Here is a 22,643-nt window from a genome sequence, read left to right as displayed (position 1 = left end):
TGGGAATTTCTGGAATCCTCAAACTTTTTGTTACCTTCGCTGAATTTACCGAATCAATCATGACTAGTTGCTTAATTGCTCAACAAACTTGTTTTGCTGAAAGATAGAGAAGGCATTAAAAGCAAGCAATTGAAGATGTATCAAATGATCAGGTTCTGAAGAAGAACTTAACGATTTATTTTATTGATAGCCGAAATTCTTCAAGTGTTTTATTTTATTATGTTATTGTCTGCGTCATATTCTGTTAATGATGCTTGAAGCACGGCATTGGCTTAAATAATGCTTTGGCTTCAACATAAAGCAGTGGAAAGCAGTCTGCTAATTCGGTACTGTTATTTTCTTAATCTTTTTAACTTCATCAACCAGACCATTTGTCTTGACCCAAATCAAATATTTGAATTTTCTGATCTCATTTTCTATCCTCACACAATTTCTTATAGTTTCTTTTAAGTGATTATGGTCATGGCCATCCATAAAACTGATTGGAAAAGATGGATCCAATATCTGATGCCCGAAGTTACTGGGAATTCAGCTTGTTGACTTGACTTGTTTTGTCTTGAGTTTTGTTGAGGGTTTTTCTGTATATGACTTGCATCCTGAGTGCCTTATTAATATGGTTTTGTTCCTTACAGAATAAAAAAAACAAAACTGTTAGCTGGTACAAGTACACGCATTTTCCCATCAGTGTAAACCATACTGTTTTGGGCTAAAAGCTGATAGAAATTTCAGATGCTTGGAGCATGGCTGTACCTTTTTTTGCTGGTTATGATTGCTTGACTTGTAACCATTGAAGATTCGGAACCCAACCCTGTTTGACTATGTATTTTTTTCAAGAACCTCGATTCTCCAAGCTGTTTGCTTTTCTTGTAACTTGTACTCTTTAATGTCAAGTTGACAGGGAAGGCTTCTTGCTCGGGCAGGTGATTATGTGGCTGCTGCTGATGTATTTCAGAAAGTCCTAGAATTGTGGTATGCTTGTTGCAATCGCTATCCCATCAATTTAGCTAAAGTTATTATTTGCTTTTTTTGACAATTTTTTTAAAAGATCTTCCTCTGTACATTCATTCTCTACCATTAATTTGTTTCCTTCATCTTGCAGCCCTGATGATTGGGAATATTTCCTGCATTACTTAGGCTGTTTGCTGCAGGATGACAGTAGTTGGTGCAATGGCACTAATGGTGACCCAATTCATCCATCTAAATCTGTAGACTGCAAACTTTCACACTTGACAGATGAAGTGGTGTGCAATTTAAATATTGGATTATATTTATGGGTGTATAGTGTGTGACAAGTCTTTTCCTGCAGTATCTGATTTTTTTAACTTGGATGTGCAGTTTGATTCTTGTATAGCAAATGCATCTGCTTTTGTTCAAAAGTTACTGGCTTCTGCTAGTAATGATTCTGTAAGATGTCCACACTTGGCAAAGCTTGAAATTGAGAGGAGGAAGTTCTTGTTTGGAAAGGGAGATGATGACAAATTAATGGAGGCTCTGATGCAATACTTTTTAAGGTAATTACAACCTCAACCTTTATGCCTTTGCAATTTCTCTAGTGAACTATTGATAAAAAATTAACTTCTATTTTATCTTGTTAAGTTATTCTTTCAATTATATCTGTTGATTTTTGAAACTTGTCAGAAGGTTCCAAGGATTACATTTGATGATATATATTATATAGTCATCCAAGAATAATTAATCTGTTGACATATAGTCTGGGCCTTGTCACAACTGTTGAATACTGTCGAGTGGATTACGCAGGTTCAGTTCTACTTAAAGACCGGAAAAGAATAAAGAACAAATTAGAAAAGTCTCTAATTTATTTGTATGGAATTAAGTCCATTTAATTTGTGAAAAGAATTGGCTACTGGCCTTTGGTGACACTTTACCAGATTAGTTATTTCTGTTACTTTCCTTTCTTTATTTTCATATCATTTTGAAGCTCTTGATGAAATTATTTATTTTATAACCCATTGATCGATTCCCTGTTTCAGTTGTATCAATTATTCACAATGGGGATGTGACATGCCCTGGATTTTCATTTTCTTCTTCTGTCTTTTTGCTGCATAATGCTGTGTCCAAATTGATATAGCATCATTGGACACATGTTTCCTTGATACAGGTTTGGTCACTTGGCCTGCTCCACTTCAGATGTTGAGGTGTTTCTTGACATGCTAAGTCAGGATAAAAAGACAAAACTTGTTGAGAAGTTAATGGAAGGCTGTGAATCCCCTTCAATAACACTAACAAAAGCACTTGGGAAATCAATAACCCTTTTTAAGGTTCAAGAATTTCTTGGCAACTTCTTCACTCTTGCAGTGAGAGGTATGTCTTCTGATTTTTTTTTCCCATTTTAATATGATTTTGCTTCCATTCTCCTTATATATGGGCAATGATTAATTAAGTTCTTGGCATGCCTTAGTTTTTGTCCTAAAATGCTTTAGTCCTTACGGCTACTTAGATGTAAAAGGATTTTCTCGGAGTTTTATCGTTCTTTTATCTTGTTGGTTTAAGGTGATAATGAGATGGTTACTCAGAAAAAAGGAAAAGAAAGATGATTGTGTTGGTTCCTAATGATGGCGAATATATCCCAAATGGGGGGGGGGGGGTTGAATTGAGATTTGTATAAATTTTCGATAATTTAAAACTTTGATTGATGGCAGGATACTAGGTTTCGAAATATAGGGGTTATGTTTCGAAATAAAACTTTCTGTTTTGCAAGTTTCGAAATATGAAATGTATGTTTCAAAATCTACTTTACTGTTTTGCTTGATTTGAAATCTTTTACCTTATATTTCAAAACTAATGATCTTTGGCAAAGATGATATACATAAATAAGAGGTATACCAAAGGTGTTTGTATATCAAAGATATGTTTGTATGTATGTATACGATTAAGCTCAAGAAAAACTTTGTTTTAGATTTTGATAACAAAACTTATGAAAGCATGTGCAATAAGCAATAATGATAAGCGAAAGCTAAAGAACACTTGCACACAAGATATATAGTGGTTCGGCACCCCGCTGTCACAATCCAAGGGTAATTAGAAGGGCTATGCTGTAATTCTTTTATTTTAATTGTTGTATCTATATTCTAGCTATCAATTCTGTTAGAATTAGGAAGGTCACATGTGAGGCCTTAGGAAAAGTACAAAATAGTTTGTTGTAACTGTTGGAAGGGGGGGGGGATGATCTGTTGCATCCACACCCACACCAACACCTATATGTATTCATCCCATTCCATGGGAGAAGGCATGAATTGATTAAAGAAAAATCTGATTCTCTCTCTATAATTTCTCTCTCACTCTCTCTCGTTCTCCACTATTCCATTCATTCTCTCCCTAATTCTATTCAATCTCTCTCTTCAATTCTTCTTTGTTTCTTCCCCAAAATTCCTTCCAATTACTTCTAAGACCCTAGCTAAACCCTAGGGTCTTGACAAATGGTATCAGAGCATCGTTTCTCGGCCATTTCGTTGTTGATTAAGGTCCATCGGATGTCGATGGTTACTGTCCAATGCAGTGAATCTGGATTCACGAAATCTGAAGATGATTTTAGAAACAGGCAACATTAGGGTAGGCTGTAATCTTAGGAGATAACCCAAGCAATTCCGGTGACGTGATTGAACGATAATTCGGTGAGCCCAACGACTGCAACAAAATCGATTACCAGTGAGCACGATCAAATCTGGTTATTGTTGATCCATAGTGTCTGGTTGGAGTGAATTCCGAAATCAACGAGGCTTTGATTTCTGCGGCTTGTGCAAATTCCAACTATCATAGTGGTTGGATCCAAGTCGCTGCATGGGATAAAGGCAAGCCAAACCAGATGATCTTGGCCGTTGTATCTTAGCGACGATCCTTAGCTTCCTTCCATAGTGAACGATCCTCAATTTCAGAGAATCCCGTTAGTTGCAACACAGTCACTCAAGGAAGTTGAGCAACCCAGACGTTCGTGAATAGGCAAAAGTTCTGAGGTGATAGCGAGTCCGCTGGTGTTAACACCGACGGCCAAGAGACTCGCTACCAGAGCAGAAGGCCGATACGAGAGCTCCGTTGTAGTTGGCAACGCGGGCAAGGAAGGTGTGGAGGCCATTATCAAATGCGACCACTGAGCAGGCAGAACCAGAGAAAGGATTCAAGGCGAGTCTAGCAGTCCAACAAACTTTCCTTGTCGCGACAGAATTCGGGATTTCGGTTATTGCAGGCGTGGTTCAGGGAGGCGACCACAAGGCATTTCACGATCCTGAAGCAGATCGGAACAGGCGAGCATCTCTCAAATTAAATTCGGAAGGAGAGTTAGTGGCCCCGGCCATTGGACAGTGATTGGGGTGTGGGTCGCGACAATTGTAGGTCTTTTTGATTGGCTACGAGTGCAACGATTTTCAGGCTGTGATTGCTCCATTCCATCGCTGCTAATTTCCAAGGCTTCATGAGGATTAATTTCTGATTGTTCATAGGCCGTTACGTTCCGACGACTCTTAGTTCAAATTTTGAGAGGCAAAGCAGACCGAATTAACGTAGCCGTGCAATTAATCATTGGTTGTGGTTCCAATTCGAGTTGAAGGCTGTTGAACTGGAAAAATTCTGTAAGGTCAGCAATGGCAGAAGGGATGCGGATGAAGAACCTTGAGTCCTAGGTGCAGCAATTCCACTTGGCAGCCACTGATTTGCAAGCTCGAGTGGAATTACTGGAGACTAGAAGCAAACGCGACCAGGAAGCAATCATGGCGTTGGATCGGAAGTTGGAGACCTCGCTAGGGGGCTTGGAGAGAAGGTTGAATGGAATTATAGATGAGGTGGGATGACGCAACGTGTAGCGCGAGTGTGAAGAAAACACACTAAAATAAACCCTTGAAAGAGCAAACTTCAATAACCGAAGCTTGGCTTTCAAGAAGACGCAAAAACAAGACTGTTTTGCTAAGAAAACCCAAATAGGTTGCTGAAATTTGATTAATAAAAACTTGATTACAATCTCTAGATCCTAAGTATATTTATAGTGTTTGGCTAATCCAAATCCATCTAATATTTGGAAAACAAAATCTAACTAGAATTCTAATAGAAATAAATCCTAAATAAAAGTCAACTAGAATCCTATTAAAAATAAAACTCTAATCAAACATGAAGTAGAATCCTAAATCAAGTAGAAACATGAAATAGAATCCTAAATCAAGTAGAAATATAAAATAGAATCCTAAATCAAGTAGAATTCTAAAACTTAAGAAGTATTAAAATAACATTATGGCACTACTATTTTGGTGATACTATTCCGGTTTAGTTGGGTCAGCCTTGGGCCGAGTCTTGATTGGTGACCGCATCATTCACCTTCACTTGAGAAAAAATTCGACCTCAAATTTTGATCCTGTTTGGACAAATCCACATCCGATAAGTATGAAGAGAGATTAGCCACTTTGAATGTTTAGAAATACCCATATGATTAGGCAAATCCATAACATAAGCATTGTCATTGGTCTTCTTTGGAATCTTGTAAGGACCATACTTCTTTGGCTTGAACTTGTTCTGCTTTCCTGCTGGAATTTGTTCCTTCTTCAAGAATATCATGACTTCATCTCCAACCTCAAATACCTTGTGCTTCCTATGCTTGTCAGTTGTCGCCTTATATTTCTTATTTGTGCAACTTTTGCTTGACATCTTCCTGAACCGCTTGAACTTTTCTGCTAAGGGAACATGAGCAAAGACATTCCTCCCCTTCTTAGCCATATCAGCATTGGTATGGGTCCAATCATCGCCATGTTTGTTGCCTTCTGCCTCCATTGCATTATTACTGTTAGATTGAGGACGTTGAACCTTCCATCTTGAGTGCTTCTCTAATCTAGTAGATCTTATTGCCTTCGATTCAACCATGCCAGATCTTGAATAAACTGTAGAAGGATTTGCTACCATGACCTCCATCTCCTTTACAGTAGCAAGTCGATCAGAGGAAACACCACCATCATTGGGTTGCGAAGCAATGCTTGAGCCATCGGGACTGGAAAATACCCCTGTATGAGTCAATAACCTTGGAGTTTCTATCATGTTAGCAACATAAATTAGACCTGAGTTTGCAAACGTTGAGGTTGCTGGGACAACATAATCTTCGAAATCAAGCTCCACTTTAGAAGCTTTGGTTTGATTCTTTTCCACTATGGGTAACAAAGTATAACGCACACTTTCTTTCTCAAGCTGATATGTGTTCTTCCTACCCGAGTGCGTAGCATCCACATCAAATTGCCAAGGCCTCCCAAATAAAATATGGCAAGCATCCATATCAACAATATCACAATAGACTTCGCCGGAGTACTTACCAATAGAGAAAGACACCCTGCAACGTTCATCCACATGTATGCCACCAACTTCTTTGATCCATCCAATCATGTAAGGGCTTGGATGTTTTTCAGGAGTTAACTGCATCTTTGCCACCACGTCTCTTTCTATGATGTTCTCCTGACTTCTACTATCAATAATCAACTCAAAGATTTTTCCTTTCACCGTACACCTCGTGCGAAAAAGCTTATGCCGTTGAGTAGTATCTTCATTCTTTTGAGATAGCATTAACTTCCTCACTACACAGGTATATTGCCCATGTCCATAATCTTCTTCGTCATCCTCCCCATCGAGCCCGCAATATACTTCATCTTCAGCAACATCTTCCTCTTTCTTTTCTACAATGTTAACTGTTTTCCTCCTTGGACAATCACTAGATCGATGCCCAACCTCATTGCACTTGAAACATTTTAAAAGAATAGGCTTTGCATAAGGATTAGGGGATTTTGGAAGATTAGAAGTAGTACCTCGAATGTTTCCCCCCCGTTGTAGCCTTATTAGGGTTGACTGTATGGGGTGGATTGGAGGGTTGCGCTCCTTGATCCGACTTGCCTTTATCAAAAGCTGGTTGTTTATTTTCATTCCCACTATACCGACGATAGTTGTCATTACGAGATCTCTCACTCAACATTAACTCAGCCTTTAAAGCTAAGTTCCTTGCTTCTTGCACACTCAGAACCATCTGAACCCCAATTTTATCACGAATAGCAGGCTTCAATCCATTCAAGTAACGAGCTGCTTGTTGATTGTCACTTTCTGACAATTGGTTTCTCTCCGCCAATCGCAGAAACTCAGAGGTATATTCATTCACACTCTTCATTCCCTGTGTACATCTTTGATAAGCTTCAAACATATATTGTTCATAGTCAGGGGGCAAAAACCTACCTCTTAACAGCTGCTTCATTCGTCTCCATGTCTTAACTGGAAGTCAGCCTTCCCTCAATCTCGTTTCTCTTAATCGCTCCTACCAAACAGATGCACCGCCTTTCAACCTGTAAGCCACTAACTTTACTTGTCGTTCATCTGGGATCTCCATGTATTCAAAAAAACGGTCAACCTCAGTGATCCAATCCAGGAACCCCTCAATATCAAGATCTCCACTAAAGGTAGGAATATCAACTTTTAGTTTATACTCATCGTTGCCCCAGTGGTTGTGCTGATGCGCATTCCTCCTAACCCCTCTACCACCAGGGTTAGCTATTGCTCGACCAAAATCATTCTCTTCATCGCTATCTTCAATCACTGGTCTTCTAGGATTAACAAGAACATGATTAATGGGTGGTCTTCCCGCTCCGGCTTGATTCACCCCATTATTCAGGTTCCTGTCATCATCAACTCGTAGTAAGGTGCCCAATTGGTTGCTATGTTGCTCCAATTGCTGCTGGATAGTACGAGTTACTTCCTGCTGTTCTTCGATTGCTCTCCAAACTGCGGACAACCCCTGATCACCGTCACGAGGCTGGTTGCTACCGTTACCTTCAAGATTGGCCATCTGATTGGTTGATTAACCGCTCTGATACCACCTGACGCAGCGTGTAGCGCGAGTGTAAAGAAAACACACCAAAATAAACCTTTGAAAGAGCAAACTTCAATAGCCGAAGCTTGGCTTTCAAGAAGACGTAAAAACAAGACTGTTTTGCTAAGAAAACCCAAATAGGTTGCTGAAATTTGATTAATAAAAACTTGATTACAATCTCTAGATCCTAGGTATATTTATAGTGTTTGGCTAATCCAAATCCATATAATATTTGGAAAACAAAATCCAACTAGAATTCTAATAGAAATAAATCCTAAATAAAAGTCAACTAGAATCCTAATAAAAATAAAACTCTAATCAAACATGAAGTAGAATCCTAAATCAAGTAGAAACATGAAATAGAATCCTAAATCAAGTAGAAATATAAAATAGAATCCTAAATCAAGTAAAATTCTAAAATTTAAGAAGTATTAAAATAACATTATGGCACTACTATTTTGGTGATACTATTCCTGTTTAGTTGGGTCAGCCTTGGGCTGAGTCTTGATTGGTGACCGTATCATGGGAGCTCAGATCAGGGATCAACTACAAAATTTCATGGACATGTTCACTCACCAAAATCACTGAAGGGATCAACTTCAAATATTTCAAATAGTACTGGGAGGTCTTCTGCTACATCATTCTATACTCAATCTGGTGCTACATTCCCTGTTTCTCATCATGCAGGAACCATTCAAGGAGTACAACAACTTGCTGGAAGCATTTCTGGTGGTCATTTTACCTCAAACAATCTTCCTCTTACCCTTTCTCAGATACCTCATAGCAGTGCACATGGTCATTCAGGGGTGACAAATAGTGGTAGAATGAGTGTTGTTGGAAGCCCTAGATATAATAGTGGCACAAATGGAGTTGGTGGGTCTATTCCTGGGATTCTTCCAACCTCTGCTGCAATCGGTAATTGGGATGCTGTTCCAGGAATGGGAGTATCTCCAACCCTTGGAAAGGCAGAATCTCGAATTACAAGTTCAATGGGAAACATAGTTGGTGGGGGCAACGTTGGGAAGAACTTGAGCTATGATGAGGTTGATAGGGCAACAAAGGCAAAGGGACAATTGGAAATTGTTGAAAAAGAAGTTCTTGTAGAAGGATATTCCAGCAAACACAAAGAAAAAGGAGTTGCTGAATTCATTACATGGAATCAGAGTGGCGCAACGGATATTGGTGCTAGAGTCTTTACTCATATTTCGGACTTACTGAAATCTGAGGAACAATCAAATTTGGAACAACATATGGATTTGACTTGGGTTAAAATAGGCAATGAGAAGATGAAAACATCACTAGCTGGAGGAAAACTAAAGGATATAGCTAAAGGAGTCGAAAGGTTTGCTGAAGAAAACAAAACTATCGCTGCTGTGTTGGTTTTTGCTCCTACTGGAAAATCCAAGTTGCTGTCTACTGTCGGGTGAGATGAACCAATGGCTGATTGTACTCTTAAAGTGGAGACCAATCTTGATTGGTCAGCTATCGTAGAAGATTGGGAACACAATACTGATGTGGCTGGGTTTTGTTTTCTAGACCTTGCCTCAAATTATGTGCTAGCAGACTTTATATACTTGGTGGATAAGTGCCCTCATGATTGGTTATTCTTTCAATATGCAGTTGTGGCGCACCATGGAGGTGCATGAACAAGTGCTGCTGGTACTGAACTTGAACTCTATCAGGTTGCCTTAGAGATAGATCTTGGACACTTAAGAAGGAGGAAGAAGGAAAGGAGGATGAACCCGATATAGAGAAGGTTGGAATTGGATGAAGAGCCATGGCTCCTTGTTGTAAGTTTCTTGGGGACAAGAAACCTTTCAAGGAGAGGGGATTGTCATGATCCAAGGGTAATTAGAAGGGCTATGCTGTAATTCTTTTACTTTAATTGTTGGATCTATATTCCAGCTATCAATTCTGTTAGAATTAGGAATGTCACATGTGAGGTATTAGGAAAAGGACAAAATAGTTTGTTGTAACTGCTGGGGGGGGGGGGGGGGGGATGATCTGTTGCATCCACACCAACACCTATATGTATTCATCCCATTCCATGGGAGAAGGCATGAATTGATTAAAGAAAAATCTGATTCTCTCTCTATAATTTCTCTCACTCTCTCTTGTTCTCCACTATTCCATTCTTTCTCTCCCTAATTCTATTCAATCTCCCTCTTCAATTCTTCTCTATTTCTTCCCCAAAATTCCTTCCAATTTCTTCTAAGACCCTAGCTAAACCCTAGGGTCATGACACCCGCCTAGTCCACTACCTTCAAGTTTACCCACTTGAAGGATTTTTTAATCCCAATCACTTTTTACTAGTGATCAACCACAGCAAGGGTTTTACCACAGTTCACCCTAAAACCCTACAAAGTGAGTTTTTACGGGCTCAACTCAAACCTAGCACCAAGTGAGTTTTTATGGGCTTAACTCAAACCTTACACCAAGTGAGTTTTAAGGCTAAACTCAAACTTTTGACACAATGAGTTTTAGGTTCAACTCAAACCTTTACACCACAATGTGTTTTAGGCTAAACTCAAACCTTAATAAGAGAAATGAAACTTATCTTTACAGCCCAGTGAAATTTATAGCAATGAAATGCCTTACCAATGGCTGCACAAACCTCTAAGCTTAAGGTGAGGAGAGCTGAAGAGATGAGACTCGTTATTTGCACTTGCTTCTCCTTTTCACACTTGCAATGTACAAGAATAGGATGTGAGAAGATCTTCTTTCAGAGCTTGTCAAAAGGGATTTAGATCACCACTTGTGCTTGTGTGTGTGTGTCTAGTGTGTGCTCTCTTCTTGTTGTGTAATCCAATCTCTTCTTGTCTTCAAATACTTGCTATTTATATCAAGAGATAGAAATTTGGCTGTTTATAGCCGTTAGAGACAAGACATAAAAGTAGGTTTCGAAACATACTTAATAGGTTTCGAAACATCACAAAAATACACTAAGGTTTCGAACATACTCCTCATGTTTCGAAACATACAACCTTTCCAACTGTACTTGCACTTAGAGACAACATTGAGTGGGAGACAAAATCTATTCTCCACTATGATTAATTAAAAGCACTCATATTCAAATTTGAATTTGAATCTCATAGCATGGAGAATGCATTTAAACTAATAATTTTGATAAAAACAAAATTGCAAAACAACTGCATCTCTGTTTTTAAATGATCTGCTGACAGAATGTCAGAGGTTTCGAAACATGACATATAGGTTTCGAAACATAGTCCAAAACCTAAAACAAATGCTAATACATAGATGTTTCGAAATAGTATATACATTTTAGAAAACATAAAAACCTTTTCAAAGGGATTTCGAAATATGCATAGAAACATGATAGATTTAAGAATGATTTGCTTGAAAGCACAATCCACAGCATGTATACATCACAGCATATTTACATTTATTTAATTTAAGTAAATGTTTACATTTTCTTTTATTTATATTTTACCTTCCATTTACTTTAATACATAAATGTAAATAACAAAGTACCCCCTATTTGGATTCAATAAAAATATCTAGAAATCAAAATCCATAACAATAAAAAAGTAGAATTTGAGTTTTAGTACAAACTCAAGATTTAACAATATTACCACCTCCAAAATATATACTTTCTATTTAATGAAAAATTCATTAAAAATCATTTTATCACCAATGAAAGTTAGCTATTGAAATACCGGGAGATAGTTTTTCAAATGAAAACATTTTCTTATATATCTCCTTATAAGGTGCTAACCTTCCAGACTTAGAAAAAATAAGGTTTTGCAAATCTCGATACTTGGAATTTATCTGGTTTTCATTTTCAGAAAGTAATACTAGATATTGAAATTGATATATGTTGAAAACCACAACTTTGACTCATGACTTAGGGATTAAGCTAATAAATGTTTTTCATCATCAAAACTAATATACAAAAAGTACAACAACAGATTGTGCAGGATGTATTTATCCCCTTGTGAATCAAATGGGAAAAAGTTAAAAGAAACCTAATTATAAATTATAAAGAGGGCCTGAGACCTGGAGCTTATGCATATGCTAACTGAGGCTGTTAGGCAAGCAGGAACATTTTGGTTCTGCTGGCCCCTTTCATAATTGATGACTGTGCCTTTGAGCTGCATGATCACAAATTGCTCTTCAAGTTTTCTGGATCATTTTCTTTATATATTTGGATTTTATGTCAAAAGATGTGGAATTTGTCTTGTTCTTATCTATAAGATGATAAGATAATTAAACAGTCAACAACAAGAAGACAATGTGGCGTGACTTTATCTAGTAAATAAACAATTAAAAGAGAGCAAGTGCAGGGATAAAGACTGGCCAACAGCATAATCAATTGAACTTGGATAGAAATCCTTACTGGTTTTTCCTTTGTGTCGGGAATTCGTGTCACATTCCCTAGATTAAACACCTTCCAAATCAAACTATATAAATTAATAAAAGAAGTTTTTAACAGCTACAGTCTACAGGAAACCTTCTATGCTAATTTAGCATTGAGGCAACTGTTTGGAATCCCCATTTATTAGTTCTACTAAGAAGTTATGGGTGTTACTCATTGAACTCCAAACAGGTCGGGGTAGTGGCTCTAACTGTTAGTAGGAATCAAAGAAGTGGATGAGGCAATACCACTCAGTTTGGAAATGAGGACCATGATATAGGATTATGTGCCTGTAGTATAGAGTAAAAAGTTCATGGAATATAATGGACCACCTGGATGGTACCATGCTGGAAGAAACCTAAATTTCCTTGCTCGTTTGGTCATTCTTCAGCCGAAGAGAAGAAACTTCCAATGAACTGAAATGAATTTTAGGGGATTCATCCCTCTATTTGGCCTATCATTCTGTATTTTAATTCAGATGAGCCTGCATTTGATTCTGGATTTGCCCTCTCAAAAGAGGATTCCAAACTACTTCAGTCAACTGGACGTTGGTGTACCAAAGTAGTCATCAATAAAGTATTGTCTGATATTTGTACCTGTATCTTTTAGACCTTGAAGGCATTGCTGTACAAATGGTGGAGATGTACTGCAAGAACCTTGCACTCTCGAAGGACTTGGATGTGCAAGAGAGCATGCATGGCGAAGAGCTTCTGACTATGGCGTCCAACATCTTGGTTCAGGTATTGCATGTTATCTCAAAAAAAAAAAAAAAAAAGAAAAGTTTCTTTGCTTCATCTCTTTATTGCAATTGAATATGTATTTTAATTTTTTAATCATGTATTGGGGATCTTGATTAGGCGTTCTCCAAATCATCCTGCGAAACTTCATGCCAAGATTTAACCAAGTTGAATCTGGGCTAAGCTTAGTATCTATTCTGGCCAAAATTTTCAGGTTTAGCTTTGAGCTGTTCTACACAGCTAATATGAATATTACTTTCCCTCTCACTCATTCAGACTCTAACAGCCTCAACTATTGCTATTAAAGTAATCACCATTGGTGATTCTTCGTATCTTAAGCCTGAGCAATCACTGTTTCCACTGGCAAGATTTTGAATGTATTAAATTGCAAAAAATAGTTAAAGGGGAATTTTCATCTGACTCTCTGCATACTCAGGCATTCATGTTACTAGATATACATGTCAGATCTTATTTACATTACACATGCCATCTGACATAGATTGATAAATTTTAATTTCTAAGAACAGAATTTTTCATTTATATGCAGCTAGTTAACGGTCTCTATTGTATGGTCAGCTTTAGTTTGTCTATTCGGTTTTGCCTCTTATATGTACTGAATAATATGCATCATTTTCTTTTTCTTAGAAAGTGTACATGTTGAGTAAATGAGTAAATGACAACAAGCCTTGATGCTTGTTTTCTATTGCTATGAAATTTCTGTTGTCCTGAAAATCACTTCTCTAAAAAATGCTTTTATAAAAATCACTTCAAAGGAAAAACAGTTCAGCATTTAGCTGGATCATCTGAAAAATGCTTTTAGTGTTGTTATATGCGTTTGGCCATTGATTAAAAAATGTTTGTTAGAGTATCTCACAGCTTTCTACTCTATTCTCTCAACCCAACCAGCTTCCTAACTCAAGAATATACTGATAACAAGGAACAGAAAAGAAAACAACTCATCCACACGAGAAAACAGCAAGATTTATCCTGGTTCGGTGTTGAAATCCAAGACCTACATCCAGATTGCTTAGGAGCCACTGAAATCCACTATCTTGAAACCACCAAGGATGATTACAACGAGAATTTAATCCCTCCTGCCCATATACACTGAAAGCTATAGGAAAAATAGGGAATACAAGCTAAGAACCAGCCACTCCCAACCTCTCGCACTCAATCCCAACTCAAGACAGAAAACCGGAAACAATCCTTCACGATTTCTGGCACACTAAGACTCTCTCTCATACAAAACCTATCCACGACCCCTATTTATAGGATATAGGGGTGGCGGAGCACAAGGAATAAAACTAACTAACTGCCTAACCGAATAACTAACACATAAAGCTGGCAGCCTTCTTCTAGAAACAGACCTTCTAGAAGAACAATTAAATCTAACACTAAATCAGGAATTAAAATATGCAGCAATACAAAGTACATGATTACATTTAATCTAATCTAATACAAATGTTACAATAATGTTTTTAGCAATAAACTTACTAGAACTGGTATTGACGAAAAATGTTTATGTAGTTAATACTATTATTTAGTGTAATGTTTGTACTGTTAAATGCTGATTGGGAGTAATGTTGTCTAAAAATATATATATATATATTTTGATTTTGCCTTTGCTTCACAGTAAAAGCTCCAATTTTCTGATTGTGCTTTACAACAAAAATGTAACTTTTGTTGTCAATGAAAGCACTTTTTTAATTTTGGCCAAACACCACAAAAAACTCACATAAGTGCTTCTATTCCAAAAACAACACTTTTTTGGGCTTCTCATTGCACAGCCAAACAGACCCTTAATGTCACCAGGTTGGATTGTCTACATGGCTTCTAGCTTGCCAACCATATCTATCCATGATTGTGTCTTCTAGAAGACCAGAATTTATGTTTAAAAGATCTGACAATGTTTACACTCGCTATTGGCTACTTATGCACCTTCCTCTTTCATTTAGGCTTGGAAATAGGTGTAATAAGCAGTAATAACTTCAATATTGTCAAGACCCTTGGTTTCAAATCTAGGATTTCTAGTTGACAATCGAGAAAGAAGAAAGAAAGAGAGAGAAAGAGAGAATTTAGAGAGAAAACATAGGAAAGAACCGAGGGAAACAGAGAATAGATAGAGAGAAAATGAGAGAACTTCAATTAATTTCTTGATAATCCCGGATCTAAGTGGCATAGGTTTATATATGGCTATCCGCCGCAGTTATTACAGCAGTTACTTGATATTTGCAGCAGTTATTTATAGTAGTTTTGGTATTTACAGCAGTTATTTGATTATATTGTTAATAAATTCTGCTAACAATTGCACCTGTAAAATAAAACTTCAACTGCTGTTTTTTGCTATCTCCTAATTCTTTGGGTAATGACAAATATTCGAAACGCTGAGAGATATTTGCTTCTCCCCTTCCTCTCATATCAACCAATGGTCCATTTGTTTCTGCCAGATCCTTATCTTGATTTCACCATTTGATCTAGCCCTGCTATAATTGGCACGGACCTGTTATTTATCATAAACAGAAAAGAAAAAATGTTGCGGGCCCATTCTTTTGATGACAGTTACAGTGAAAAAATGTCTGAAAGACATAAAGATCTACGTTTAAGCTAAGCTTCTATGTTCACATTTGTAGCCCCAAGCTGTGAAAGGCATAATTGTGTTAAGACATTGATTTGAGTATTGCTGCACCACCCAGCTGTGTTAAGTGTTCAATGGTATATTTTTGGATTCAATATCCTACACCAAGGAAACTCTAAGTTGCTCCTTTTGTGTTAGTTTGTGCTAATTATCTGATTTAGTCAAGTGTAGGACACAGCCCTTTCATCATACCTATTTTTGTTGTTGTTGTTGTTATTGTCGACATTGGGATTTGATCTGGGACTAGTGCTGGAGGGCTGTCAGCTAATACTAGTGAACCCAAACTAATATGCAGCTTTAAAGAGTTCTAGGTTTAGGGCTGAAGTAATGGTTATTATGACCAGAAAGGTGGTAAGTATCAATAGTGACAACAGGATGGTGTTTTAGGGCTGCAATAGGTAGTGATTGGAGTTGTTTATTTGCTGTTCTAGGTACTTCAACTGTATCAAGGGCAGTTACCTTGCCTTTCCATAACTGTGATTGAGTAGCTCCTGTGAAGGAGGGGTTAAAATTATGGAGTAAGATTTATTTCTTCGGAAAGCATTAGAAGACTACGTTCTTTTAAATTTTGTAGCCAAACAATGTAGAAAATTAAAGCAAAGAGGAGTAATATTTTAGGCATTGCACCTAGATCACATATGTTATCATACCTCAAATCAAGAGCTTTTAAAATTCTTAACTACTCTCATAAGCCCTGGAAATCGTTACATTATATTCCTACATACTGTTTTTCAACAAGACATATCAGATTGAATGTATTACAAGACCTTTTTTTTTTTTTAGAATTAGAGAATTATTTAATTCTCCATTTGGAAATTAAGAATTTTGATATCTATCGGAAATTAAGAATTTTTTATCTATCACTGATGCAAAACCATATCTGGAAGTTAAGATTTTTTGATTTCTATAACCTATCTAAACCATATAAAGCCTTAAACAAAAAATCTGTGTGAAAATCACCTACATAGCCTGATCTGTAAAACATAAAAACTTGTCTGGAGACTGAAACATAAAACTTATATAGAGTCTGACCAGATTATTAAGTAATTCATTGAAAAGGGCCCTACTACAACTTAGGAGCACTGCCATATGTGATTCTAATTGATTCAAGGGTAGTTAATCCCCAAACTTATCTGCTATACTCTCTCTCTCGCCCACACACGCTAATATATTGCTATATTCTCTCCCAAAGGATTGCTTCATAAGATCAGATCAATTTTGCTCTGGTTTTGACATATTGCTCTAATCAATGGATGCCTTGGTGATGTATGCATAAACCATTTTTTCCCCTCAATCATTTGGGATTGTTTTTTTTTGTTGCCAGGTAGTTCAGAATTTTCTTTTCCATGTGCAATTGCGTTATTGGCTTTGAGGGTTATATTGACATCTTTAAGTTTTCCTTTTCCTCTTCTGTTTTTATTTATGCCATAGTTGTTCTGGCGAACTAAACATCTTGGCTATTTGGTGGAGGCAATTATGGTTCTGGAGTTCGGTTTGACTATAAGAAGGTCTGGAGTTATTTTTGTTTATTCTTCATTATCATTTTTACATTTTGTTAGAGTTTTAACCTATGGTACTGGGTGCCAGCATTGCAACTATTGAATGTTTGCAGTTTATTTCCTTGACAGTAACAGACAAGTATGTGGAAAATGTGTTTATTTACTTGTTAACCTGGGACTAGTGGTCAGGTGAAGGTTTTAAGGTCAAGGTCATGCATCATAGTCAATTTGATCCTCAATGATGTCGTCTATTTTTCAAGTCCATTAGCTCTTACACAATGGGATGTAATTCGGCAATGACGAGTCTATTGGCAAATAGAAAAATGAGTTTGCTAAATAATTGCGAAAAAGGAAGAATACTTTGTCACATATACGAGGAATGAATGTACAAGTATAAATAGAGAACAACTCCTAAGTTTTAGGACTAGATAATTCCTACTTTCTAGGACTAGATTACAACAATTAATTTACAGAAAAATACAACATAAATCAGTAAGTTAGTTATGGATAATTCTGGCTGCTACTTTATCTTTATCTTTTACTCTATCTTCGCCAACACTCTCCTTCAAGCTAGAGAATGTATATCGCACATTCCAAGCTTGTTCGTCAAATCATCAAATCTCTTTGCTGGCAACCCTTTAGTCAGTATATCTGCTACCTGATCCTCTGAAGGCACATAGGGTAATTGAATCAAACCTGCTTCCAATTTTTCCTTCTAAAAAATGTCTATCAATCTCAACATATTTAGTTCTGTCATGTTAAACCGGATTATGGGCTATGCTGATAGCTGCTTGGTTATCACGGCTTATTCCAATTGGGCCTTGGATTTGAATCCTTAGGTCTTCTAAAATGATTTTCAACCATAAGACCTCACATAGGCTTAGGGCCATGGCCCAAAACTCTGCCTTTGAACTTGACCTTGCTACCACAATTTGCTTCTCCATAATACCAAATTTCCCCCTAGATATAAACAATAACCACTTGTAGATCTTCTATTTGTTACTGAACCTGCATAATTTGCATCTGAAAAACCATTGATGTTCAGTTCTTTCCTTGCTTTAAAGAGAATTCCCCTGCCTGGAGTGGTCTTTAAGTAGCTTAAGATCCCCCTCATAGCTAGCATGTGCTCCTCTATTAGATTGTGCATGAATTGACTCACAAGGCTGACTGCAAATGCTATGTCTGGCCTTGTGTGGGATAAGTAGATTAGTCTCCTAACAAATTTTTGATATCTCCCCTTATCCACCATTTGATTGTTTGGATTATTCCTCAATTTACTGTTAGGTTCAATTGGAATTTTAGCAACAAATCAAGTACATATTTTCTTTGGGATAGAAAAATCCCTTCTTTGGAGTAGGCAACCTCAATGTCTAGGAAATATTTAAGAGTGCCCAAGTCCTTGATTTCGAACTCCTTGGCCAATTTTTCTTTGAGTTTGACCTGCTTTTCTTTATCATCACCTGTAACAGTCATATCATCAACATACACTAAAAGAATTGTTACCTTGCGTCCCTTTGAATGCTTTATAAAGAGAGTATAATCTCCTCTACTTTGAAAATACCCTAACGCTTTCATAGCTTTAGAAAACCTGCCAAACCATTCCCTGGGTGATTGTTTAAGGCCATATAGGGCCTTCTTTAGGCAGCATACCTGTCCTTCATTTCCTTCTTGGAATCCTGGTGGTATTTCCATATATACTTCTTCCTCTAAATCTACATGGAGCAATGCATTTTTGACATCTAGTTGTTGTAGGTTCCATTCAAAATGGGCTGCCAAGGATAAGAGGATTTTGACTGTGGTCATTTTTGCTATTGGGGCAAATGTTTCAAGATAATCAATTCCATATGACTGGGTATATCCCTTAACCACCAACCTGGCCTTATATCTTTCAAGGGTGTCATTTGCCTTGTATTTAACATTGAAAATCCATCTACACCCAACAAGATTAACCCCTTTCGGTTTGGATACAAGATCCCATGTGTGGTTCTTTTTCAAAGCTCCCATTTCTTCCATTATGGAATTTCTCCAATTCTGATCCTTTAGTGCCTCTTGGACTGATTTAGGAATGATAATTGCATCTAAGGATGCCAGGAAACTCCTATGTTTTGGGGAAAGCCGGTGATAGGAGATGTAATTGGTTAAGGGGTGTTTTGTATAGTTTCTCACCCCTTTTCTAACATCAATGGGGAGGTCTAGATCATCAAAGATAGATTCAGTTGAAGTCAGGGGAATGGGTTGTGTGAGATCATTACCTTGACTAGAAACTGAGGACTGGATCTGCTGGGGTTCTTGGGCAGGCTGCCTCCACCTATAAACATAGGGTGAACCCTTGAACCGTACTAGAGGTGACAACGTTTGAGTGGCTATTTCCTCATTCACTTCACTTCAACATGATCTTGTCCTTCTATATGGATGCCAATACCTAAAGATAGGTTGCGGTCAGTGGTATGGGAAGGCTGGGAATTGAGGCTAGAATGAGAGGGTTGTTTGGAAGCAGGGGCAGAGGCTGGGTTTGGAATTGATAGGTTGCGGTCAATGGTATTCCAAAGATCACCGAGGTCACTATAAGCAGGCTCTCCCTAGTGACCAGTGATAGAGGAATGAAAAAATGGAAGGGTTTCAATAAAGGTAACGTCCTTAGAGGCATATAGTTTTCGGGTAGGAGGATGGTAGCATTTGTATCCTTTTTGGGTAGGTGAATAGCCTAAGAATACACATTTGATTGCCCTAGGATCAAGTTTATCTCTATATTGTTTGGAAATATGGACAAAGGTCACGCAACCGAATACTCTAAGAGGTAAAGAGTTGTGCACATTAAAATATGGAAAATGTGTAGTTAAGCATGCAATGGGGCTTTGATGGTTAAGAATTTTGGTTGGCACCCGATTAATAAAAAATGCAATAGCTAGGACAGCTTCCCCCCAATATAGTTTAGGCAGATGATGATGATGAAGTAGGGTACGGGCCACATTACAAAGATGTCTCATCTTCCGTTCGGCCACTCCATTTTGTTGTGGGGTGTTGACATAAGAAGATTCATGGACAATCCCTTCTTGTTGGAAGAATTGATGCATATGATGATTGAAATAATCACGGGCATTGTTCGTCCTAAATTTTTGGATAGGGGTTTCAAATTTGGTAGCTATCATTTTGCAAAAGTTTGGCAACACTGTCCCTATGGCTGCCTTATCTTTAAGTAAAAAAACCCATGTCATACGAGTGCAATCATCAACGAAGGAGATAAACTATTTTGCCCTAGAATAATTAAGGATTTTGCAAGGCTCCCAAACATCCAAATGGATTAAGGAAAAAGGTTTTGAACTGATTTTATTACTGATTGAATAAGAAACACGATGTTGTTTAGTTAAGATGCGTATATCACAATGAAATATGCTAGGGTCTATAGACTTAAAGAAAGTAGGAAACATAGCCTTCAAAAGTGAGAATGGAGGGTGGCCAAGGGAGTAATGGTGCAGCCATATTTCTGAGTGATCTTTTGCATTGTTTGAGGAGTATGCCACCTGCAGCTGGTCCCTAGGTGGTTGAGAGTCCTTCCCCATGAAGCAGTACAACCCATCATTTACCCTAGCAGCTCCAATACTCGTCTCGGTCTAAAGTTCCTGAAACTCACAACCATTAGGAGAAAAAATGGCTAAGCAATTCAAGTCCTTTGTGAGTTGATGGATTGAGAGAAGGTTTGCTGATAATTGAGGGACATGTAGGATTGATTTAAGAGACAAATTTGGGCAAAGGTTAACTTGGCCTTGACCAACAATGGGGACTGATTTCCCATTGGCAATGGTAATTTGTTTGGAGGTGTTGAGTGGCTGGTAGGTAGTAAATATACTCGGATTGGGTGTCATGTGGCTAGTGGCTCCTGAATCCAATATCCAAACATCATTCCAAATAGTCTTTAAGGCAGTAAAGTATTCAGAATTTGTGTTACCTGAGAGTGCTAAAGAGCAGGTGCCTTCTTGCATAGTCTTAAGAAAAGATTTCAGCTTATGGATCTCATCGGCAGTAAGTTGAGTGAGATCAGGGCTGCCATCTACATTAGTCTTTTCTCCAGATTAGCCTTCCTCTTGGGTTTTGTGAGATAGGTACACTTGTTTCTTTGGAGCCAAGTTTTTAAACCCACCAAGCTTGCTGAGAACTGCCTTCTTTCCATGTAGCTTGAAACAAGTGTCTCAAGTGTGCCTAGGTTTCCGGCAGAAAGTGCACCATAGGCCATCCTTGCTGCCAAGTTTTACCTATTGTTCCATCTATCCTAACTTCCTTGGTCCATTGCCCTTGTTTGACATCAATGCTGAACCATCAGTGGCTGCCTCCTTTAGCATCACAATCCTCCTATTCTCCTCACTCCTTACCATGGCAAATACTTCGTTGATGGATGGTAGCTTCTCTTGGCCGAGTATTTGCACCCTAACTTGATCAAATTCATGATTAAGTCTAGCCAAGAATTCAACAATCCGATCCCTATCCATTATTTGATTAAGGGTCACAACATTCTCCTTACATATCATCTTAATATTTTGATAGTGATCCAACTCTAGCCAAAGGCCTTTCATGTAATTATAATACTCCATAGCCGACATCTCACCTTGTTTAGCCCCACTAATCTTGGTCTTAATTTCATAGATAACAGACGCGTCCTGTATATTTGAGTAAGTTTGTGTAACAACCTCCCAATCTCCCTAGTAGTCCCCAAAAACATATAATTCCTACTTACCTAAGGTAGCATGGCATTCCACAGCCAAGACATGATCTAGGAATTCTCGATTTCCCATGTGGAAAACAATGGATAATCAGCATTAGGAGGAGAGGCCATGAGATGGGCAATTTTCCCTTTTCCTTTGAGAAAAATTCGCACCAATTGGGCCCATTGCAAGTAGTTTTTTCCGTCTAGGCGGTAGGATAGGTGGATGTTTGGTAGATCTCCAGCAACAACGCCATGATTTATCTCTTGACTAGGATCAACAGGCTGCTCCACCTCAGTTGAAGACTCTCCAGTGACAATATTAGATCGCGCAAACATTTTGGACAATCTGGGAGGGCCAACAACAAAAGCAAATGGCTAACGAATGAAGGAGTGCAATGAAGTCACTTGAAGAGAGGTTAGAAAGCATGCAATGAAGGCACACGACTAGGGTTTCAGAGGCTGTGATAGTGGCCCTGATACCATGTTAAATAATTGGGAAAAATGAAGAATACTTTCGCACATATACGAGGAATGAATGTACAAGTATAAATAGATAACAATTCCTAAGAAATCTCATAAGTTTCAGGACTAGATAATTTTTAGAATATAGGACTAGATAATTCCTACTTTCTAGGACTAGATTACAACAATTAATTTACAGAAAAATACAACATAAATAAGTACGTTAGTTGTGGATAATTCTGGTTGCTACTCTATCCTTATCTTCTACTCTATCTTTGCCAACAGAGTTGGCTTTTCCTTTTTCTCCTCGCTTAATTTTACCGTACTTTTTCTTGGCTGTGAGGATTTTGCCATATTCTTACTCTCCCTTTTCCTTTTCTTCTAATCATCTCATGTAACTTT

General features: G+C 37.8%; 1 protein-coding gene and 1 non-coding gene across 3 annotated transcripts in view; one reads left to right on the top strand and one right to left on the bottom strand.

The window, feature by feature from the left end:
- LOC127800195 (N-terminal acetyltransferase B complex auxiliary subunit NAA25) overlaps positions 1-22,643 on the top strand; it is a 49,535-nt gene that overhangs the window by 5,746 nt on the left and 21,146 nt on the right. For both annotated transcript variants that reach the window (XM_052334674.1, XM_052334683.1), the window contains 6 exons: positions 899-969; positions 1,100-1,241; positions 1,336-1,511; positions 2,120-2,322; positions 12,819-12,949; positions 17,013-17,089. In XM_052334674.1, the coding sequence (XP_052190634.1) occupies positions 899-969; positions 1,100-1,241; positions 1,336-1,511; positions 2,120-2,322; positions 12,819-12,949; positions 17,013-17,089 (800 nt within the window). The remainder of the gene's footprint in view (positions 1-898; positions 970-1,099; positions 1,242-1,335; positions 1,512-2,119; positions 2,323-12,818; positions 12,950-17,012; positions 17,090-22,643) is intronic.
- Positions 8,441-8,521, bottom strand: LOC127793649 (small nucleolar RNA snoR35). Its single transcript, XR_008021483.1, has one exon. It is a non-coding gene; the product is annotated as a small nucleolar RNA snoR35 (small nucleolar RNA).

The sequence above is a fragment of the Diospyros lotus genome, chromosome 1, assembly GCF_014633365.1.
Source record: "Diospyros lotus cultivar Yz01 chromosome 1, ASM1463336v1, whole genome shotgun sequence".
NCBI lineage: Eukaryota > Viridiplantae > Streptophyta > Magnoliopsida > Ericales > Ebenaceae > Diospyros > Diospyros lotus.
This window is presented reverse-complemented; position numbering and strand designations above follow the sequence as displayed.